Here is a 7,904-nt window from a genome sequence, read left to right on the forward strand (position 1 = left end):
AAGTGTTAGGAAACGATCCTAAACAGTGAAGTGGATGAAAGTTGTGCTGGAGAACAAAAACCGTTTCTTATTTCGTCAAACAAACGTGCTCGTCCTGCAGAGGGGCTCAGCTGCAGCGCCGTAAAAGAACGCCATCTCCCAGCATGCCGTGGGTTGTCCTGTGCTGACGTCAGTAGCGCGACGAAAATCGGTTGCTGAACCATAGACTGTGGGCTGAACAAACCAAACACGGGTGAGCTGAAAGAACAGTAACAATATCTTTCCTGTTTATACATTTGGTGTCGTAGTTAGAATGAAAACAGAGGACTTCAATTATCTTCATGTTTGTGTTCTCGATAAACAGCTAATATCGCGTGAATAAGTGGAAGTTTAGCCCGTTAGCTAAACCGGTTAGCAAGCTGGAGCTAACTGAAACACACATTGCTAAGCTACTTGGTCAGTTTTCTAGGCTGCAGCAGCGCGTGGGCTAATTCTAGTTGTTTGGATGAAATCAAATCAATATTGTATTAAATTATTCTCGTTTGGAAATCTGCTTATGATTTAGAAATGTACTTGATTTTTTAAAAAAACTGGTTATTTATTCATTTTAGGTGTTCCACTCCACTTGATTTGTACAGCACTCTTCATAAACACGTTCACAAAGTGTGTCACAGACGTAGAAACAGAAAATGCGTGCAGTGCAATTACCAATTAACACGTTCATGCAGAAGAGGCGTTAGGTAAAATAAAACAAACTGATGCATCGAAAAAACCATTTAATGGTAAAATCAATAAAATAAAGCAATAAAACTCAAAGTTAGAAGCTAAAAGCCATTTTATAGCACTGTCTTTTAAATAATTGAATTAAATAATTTGAATAGAGGATACTGAGGAGGCTTGTCTGTGAGACAGATGTGGAGACAGTGAACGCCCTTTTTAAATTATGTATCATAAAAATCTATTAGCTGTAAATATCTCAAATGTCTCGATTTTCTGAGATGAATTCTTTTTAGATTGTTTTTCGTCACCTTGCAAATGTATTATCTCTCTCATCTCTTTAGGTTTAAATCTGGGGGACAGTTTCATGTCACCTTCCAATTTATACTTTTTGACAATCTGATTCCATATTTTCAGTGTATTTTCTAAAATAGAATTTTCCTTTACAAGTTGCCTGATTTGTCCCTCTTCCTCCGTGATCCAGGTGTTTTATTAATATAATTGAGTAATGGAGTTGGAACAGCCAAAGGAAGACTGTGCTACATCTCAGCCAACACCCACACCTCCCTCCGAGACAAAGAAGCCAAATCCGCCTCCGTACGTCCCCAAACAGCGACTTCCTGACAAAGCTCAGACTCAGGGAGAAGTAAAGCCAAGACCCAGGCCTCGCTACACTGACAAGGCACGAAAGAATGCCAAGAACAAGAAGGACAAGGCTGGAGGAGAGGGTAAGTCGGCACCTGTTGAAGGAGAAGATGGAGGTGAGATACAGAACAGCGATACAAAGCCTGATGTGAAGGAAGAGCAGCTAGAGGATACAGATGTGCAGGTCGAAGGGCAACCTGAGTCAGCCAGTCTGGAGGCAGATGTTGCCTCACGGCTGGAAGCAATATCCCTTCTGGAGGAAGAGGAGGAGGAGGAAGAGGAGGAAGAGGAAAGCTGGGATACACTGTTCAACGATGATGGCGACTGTTTGGAACAGCACCTGCCTGCAGAGGTGAGAGTTTTCTTTCAGTCTGGATGATAAACAAAACAAGACCTGATATCGAGAGATCCAATTCCCAACATTCACATACACTCAGTTTCCAATTTATTCAGCATAAAAGCAGGCAGGAGAAGTAATAATTGAAGCTTTGGTTCCGTTCCTTCTCTTTTCATTTACTCATATTCCACCTGTCTTCATCTGTACACTTTCCTTCTCCCTTGCTTCAGCTGGCTGTGAAGCAGGGTCGAAAGAAGAAGTCAATCCAGGACCGCAGGTTTGATTACTACAATATGGACCAAGATGACGAGGAAGCCGACATGGACCTCAGAGATGATGAAATCTCTAACATCGTAGAAATCTACGACTTTCCTGCTGAATTTAAGACCGATGACCTTCTCAAGTTATTTCAGGCCTACCTGTATGTATCATAACACAACATCTTACTTTAAGACATTTTTTAAAACCACAGCAGGGTCTTTAAAAAGCAAAAAAACTATCTTAAATTCAATTATCTGATGTTTAGACCTTAAAAAGTCTTAACTAAGTTAAAATATTACTTACTAGGTTAAGGTAGGTCTTAATTATGTTAACAATCATTTAACATTGAAATATAACTTGCAGAAACCTGTAGGTGCATTTTGAGATTGAAAATAATGAACTATGTTGGATGTAGCAGCATTTCTCTTTCTGCATGGTCCTAACTTAAAACAAGATAATGAAGCTATAGTAAAGTGTATTCATTTGACATGTCAGTAGGACTTGAATAGGATTTTTTGATCCCCAAGTGTCAGAAGATTAAAAGAATATTGGTTTTGGTAACATTTCTTTTCTGCTTTGTTCTGATTGTGATTTCAGACAGAGGGGCTTTGACATTAAGTGGATCGATGAAACTCACGTTATAGGCCTCTTCTCAAGCCCCATAGCAGGTGAGTTAATCGCTGCATCGTATTGTTGTGACACTTTCCATCCCAAATTGTTATAAGAGGGAATTATGTCTTTTCTCTTTTCAGCCCGTGAAGCTTTAAGAGCCAAACATCCACTGATGAAGTTGCGACCACTCTCCAAATCCTCCTCCGACATACAAGCCAAAGCCCGAAGCAGCACAGGTACAAATACAGTCCTCTGGTGTCATCAGTTTATCTTCTGTATGTCGCATATTTAAATGCAAAAATGATCAGTGTCACTCTTCATGCTCGTTTCCGTCTATCCTCAGACTCCCTCCTGCCTGCAAAAGAGAGACCTCAGACGAGTGCAGCGATGGCTCGTAGGCTTGTGATCGGTGCCCTTGGTGTTAAAAGCAACCAGACTGACGAGCAGCGCGAAGCAGAGAAGAGGAAACTCCAGGCAGCGAAAGGTGATAATACACAGATGCATTATTTTCAGGCTCGTGGTCTTATGCATAGAGCATTGATGTGTTCAGCAAAACCTGTTCTGTTGTATAATGTGGTGGTTGTGTGCTCTCTCCACTGGTAGTTTCTAATTTTGTGAAGGAGACTGAAATACTGCTGATCCACACCTCAGGTGGACTGTTGCTAACATTTGAAGGGCGATCATGGCCTCGAACAGGAGGAGATGTACAGCTCTCTTAATAAGTTTTGGGATACTTCTGTTTTGGGTAATTTCAAGTCGCCACTAAAAGAGATGGTTGCTTCTTACACTTTGGTTAAGAAAAGGGCTGCTGAATTCAAATGTGACATAGAGTGAAAAAAATACATAAATAAAAACAGAGCTTCGGAGATGACCCTTATCCTGGAAGGCAAGTCACCAACACTCCACAGGAGACCTTTGACAACTGATACCTTCTTCAAAGAACAGATTTGTATTCTCCTTGATCGCTGGACTGAAGGTCTTTGCACACCAAGTGTGTTGTTTTTGTTTGAAATTGTCGCACATTAGCAAATAAATACGACCTCATGTGTCAATCAAGTTTGCACACCGACTCCTTAACACAACACTAATGATGGATATAGAAAACTCTTACGAAAAATAAAGGCGTGGTGTGCAAAGACCTTAAATGTATGAATACAGAAAGGGACGATGTTGAAACATTTCTTAATTTCGTGATTTGACTCCTTATCTTAGGCCACGAACTTATTAAGCATGGTCTCCTTGAGAAAAAAGGGTTAGAATCCTCAACCATTTGCCCTAGTTTTTGCATCACAGTGTTTCCGCCAGAAGAGGGAGCTGCTTTCATACTTTACAGAAGAAAAATGGAAGGTGCAGTTGCAAGTTGATTTTTAAGAGAAGTTGTTCTCTGTCCATCCCTGTGCGGATGGTAACAGGTCTATAATCAGTACAGCAGCCATTTCCCGTCACAGATGGAACATAAGTATATAGGCACAGCAAACCACAAATGGCCGTCCACTGAGCAGTGAGTCAGGAAGTCAGGGCCTTGAGTATAGCGAACTAAAAACAGCTCCTTTGTTCTTAGCATGGGAGCTGCGCTCTATGGTGCTCTTTACTTAAGTTCACAACACGCAGAGTAAATGTCAGTGCATCATGTGCTGAACATAGTGTCCCTGGAATGGACGCCACGTATTAACGTACAGCTCCATCTTCAGTCTGCTCCTCACTTCTATGTGGTAGAGACGGTGATGTATATTTAGAGCAACACATCACCAACGTGTTGTTTGTTTAAAGGCTTTCGCTGATTGATGTGTTCAACATCTGCCTGTGATTTATCTTTCAGAACAAAAGCGCCTGGAAGCCAAACTGAAGGAAGATGCTTGGGAGGGAAAGTGACAGAAACAACAACTACTCGTATGATTCCTTTTGCTTTTTCCAACAGACGCAAAACTTCTGTTACTTCTTCTGCTCTGTTTCTCTCCACTGGCCACTCCTACCTACCACCACACTTCCCAGATATGGATTCCCATACATTTTTCCTTTTTGCCGCTGTCCATTAGTCTGCAGCGTTTCCTCAGATCAGGGCGTCCGGCTACTGTTCCCGATCCTTTATTATTTTGTATTAGGAACTGTTCTCTCACCTGGACTTACTTTCATATCTGTAACACTGTAACTAAGGTCTGTACTGAAGCACTGAGCCTAATCATTTGTAATTCATTGAAAGGATGATTTTCTGTGCAGCTGTAGAGCATCATGTTTGTCATTGTTTTACATTTTTTTAGATGTTTTTTAAGATAAACTAAATCCACCCGCAAGGTAAAGATCCTGTATTGTTTAATGTCATGATGATACAGTACATTATGGTATATGAAGATACTGTTGCGATTCAGTTCTTGTATCACAATGTAATGATAACTTTTATTAAACTTTAACTTCACTTTTAAAAACTTCATACAAGGTCAGTTTTCAGCATTTGAACTGTGTCGTGTGTTTGTCTGTACATATTTTCAGTCAGAGGATTTCTTTGTCCAAAGAAAGATGATGATGATAAATATGTTTTCACCCATTCTGTCAGGGAAACTGAACAGAAATAACTTGTCATGATCTTTCAAGCTAAGTATCAAGAGCATGAAACATTCTTAGGTCAGATAGAAGTATGATGAACTTGGAAGAGTCTTGAATAAATGTAGTGTATTGCATCTCATTAATGTTTCCCCCACTGGTTCTTTTTCAAAGGCTCCAACAGTAACTTAATATACATGTATGTTGTTCAGATGGATCAGTGGGACTTCCAGTTTACCTTTCTTTTCCATTTCAAACTGTATTTTCAGACATTGGACAGTGTTTTCTTTGTTTTTTTTTTAAACACAGTGGAGAGCATCTTTATTACAATATATGTGGTTAAAACCTTCGAAAAGTAAATTCTGAAGAAATTGTAGAACGTGGTCTTAATGTGGCTGCTGAGTCACAGATCCTGGGTCTGTGAACTTGAATGAAACTGTTGAGCAGATGTTGTATAACTGTCTGTATCAGTAACTTACAGTAGATTCCTGAATAAATAAATAAAAAAAGATTAAATTTCATCCCCTGATTTGGTGATGTTTTCACTTCAGTTTAATCATTGCATGATCTGTTGGTTTAGGACACAGGTTCAACACAATCCTTTCTACTAGCCTTAAATTGAAAATGTGGTCAATCTCAACTGGCTGCTTTTCTTGATTACAATTAGAAACATGAGCTTTCTATCTGGTATCTCATTTAACTTTTATCAACAAATTCAGTTTCCTAATTCTTTACCAGCACCCGTCAAGCCTCAGGAGACTTTTTTTCCCATGTAGAGGCTGGTGCCTCCTCTGAGGCTTCACCCAGGCGACCACAGACCACGTGGCACTGCGTCTCCTTCACCTCCTCAGCCAGTAATTAAGTTTCACTCTCCCAGCCTGCAGAGAGAGCTGCCAATGTATTTGATCTCAGTGAACTTTATATCTAAGATTTGTCCATTCTCTTGTCCATATAAGCACCCAGCTGTAAGTGGACACGTTTACATATGTTAACAACATACTGCTGGGTGCACAAATGGGAAATAAAAACATGATGTTGCCTCCATCTGTTCACGTTACATATCATTTAGCTGACACTTATATCCAAAGCAACTTCCAATCAGTGCATTCATCCAGGGTGATATTCAGCTCTGCTACGACTGAACCCAGTACAGAACCCAGTTTGTTACTGTGCAGATCAGTGGCTGAGGGCGACTGAGATGGTGCCACGTGGCTCATAAAACCAATTCAATTAAAGTGCTGCAGCCTCAGAGGAGGTTTCATCTTCAGTATTTTCACTTGAGTTAGTGATTCACGAAGACAAATTTGTATTTATGCAACTGCAGACTCTACAGGTGCTGGTGTCTTTGCAGGGTCCTTTCTAAAGGCGTTTTTGTACAGAAGGATTAGTTCAGCATTAGGAGCGATGCACTTTGCTGTTTTCGTCATCAGGGTTGCGAGAGAATTTTTGACCATCCTCATACAGTAAATGTGTTCAGCATGAAGAGACTACAGCCGGACTCATTCCACAGATACTCCCTGCTCTCCTAGCAGTACCCAAGGTCAGGTTATAGATAAAGGGGCAACAAGCAGTACATTGTAGTGTCTACGCTCATGGACTTTCATATCTAATTCAGATGCCCAGACAGAGAGGCACCAGTGGCTAGACGTAAAGGTTGGGTATGCATGCTCTCGTGGATGTGCTGTTGGGATGGGTGACACAAGATGAGGGAGATATATGGGGATGCTGTGAGAGACATCTTCAGACTTGGGGGTGACAGTTGCTCATGTTACTCCGTTGGCGTTTGTATATTGTTCCACCTTCTGGTCTCCTGAGTTCTCCTTTCACCAGCTTCCAGGAAACTTCCATCACAAGTGTGACAATCGGACTGTTACATTTTGAAAAATGCATCTGAAAGCATGTTTCATGGGCTAACATGCAGAGAGGTATATTAAACAGAGCTGCTTTTAAAAATCCAAGGCAATAATATAAAGTTTATCCTTTTAGTTTTTCCAGGAACCAAAAGCAGTGAGATTGAAATGTAAACAGGCAAAAAGTTAAAAAATAATAAAATGTATTATGTCACAAATTTCTGTATCTTACCCAAGAATTCTATATGTTCATGTGAATTTGCCATTAAACTGTTAATTTAAACCGTATATACAGTATCATTGCTTAGAGTTTGGAGGAGGAGAAGAAAATCTACAAAAAGACGATACAGCATTTATGAATTTAGTTTCATCATCAGCTTTATGTTTTTATGCCTTTGCGCTGGTGGCTGGAGGAATTATTTCCTGCTACCTTGAGGGAATTTCTTCAAATTTGGTACAAACTTTCACTCGGACTCAAAGATGAACCGATAAGCTTTCAGTGGCCTAAGGTCAAAAGTCATGGTGACCTCATATGAGTCTGGTAAAAAAATGTATGTTCGCTGAAACTGCACTGGTTGGTGGAGGCATACAACTGCACAGCAGTAATTCTACTTCAGTTCGGTATTTACATTAAATCACTTAGAGTGAACAATAAATAAGTATTTGATCATTATTCAGGCTTGTGATTGAAGCTCTTTCAGGCTTCTGCTGGTTTCAGAGCACACGTGACCCCCTTCCATGACATTTCAGTGTGGAAAAGAAAATGTGGATGAATATCCTCACTGAACGAGGCAGAACAGAAGCAGACCTCCCTGCGCGCTGTTGTTCTTGCAGCTGAGCTACATACACAGCCTGTAGCTCTTCCTCACCGGCATCGTGTGAGATCCGAGCCCTGCCTATAAATCTCATGCTTTTACTGTGGCTGCACGAGGAGGCGATGTACCGCAGAGCAGCCCACTGCAGGG

The 7,904-nt window shown here is 40.7% G+C and overlaps 1 protein-coding gene across 1 annotated transcript; it reads left to right on the top strand.

Moving 5' to 3' along the window:
- The first annotated feature begins 126 nt into the window (after positions 1–126).
- On the top strand, positions 127–5,610 carry r3hcc1l (R3H domain and coiled-coil containing 1-like). Its single transcript, XM_035171755.2, has 7 exons — positions 127–232; positions 1,181–1,693; positions 1,909–2,099; positions 2,537–2,607; positions 2,692–2,787; positions 2,895–3,035; positions 4,371–5,610. The coding sequence occupies exons 2-7, from the start codon at positions 1,205–1,207 to the stop codon at positions 4,421–4,423; spliced, it is 1,041 nt and encodes a 346-aa protein (XP_035027646.1). The 5' UTR covers positions 127–232; positions 1,181–1,204; the 3' UTR covers positions 4,424–5,610.
- Positions 5,611–7,904: the final 2,294 nt, after the last annotated feature.

This window comes from Hippoglossus stenolepis, chromosome 2 (genome assembly GCF_022539355.2).
Source record: "Hippoglossus stenolepis isolate QCI-W04-F060 chromosome 2, HSTE1.2, whole genome shotgun sequence".
Classification (NCBI taxonomy): Eukaryota; Metazoa; Chordata; class Actinopteri; order Pleuronectiformes; family Pleuronectidae; genus Hippoglossus; species Hippoglossus stenolepis.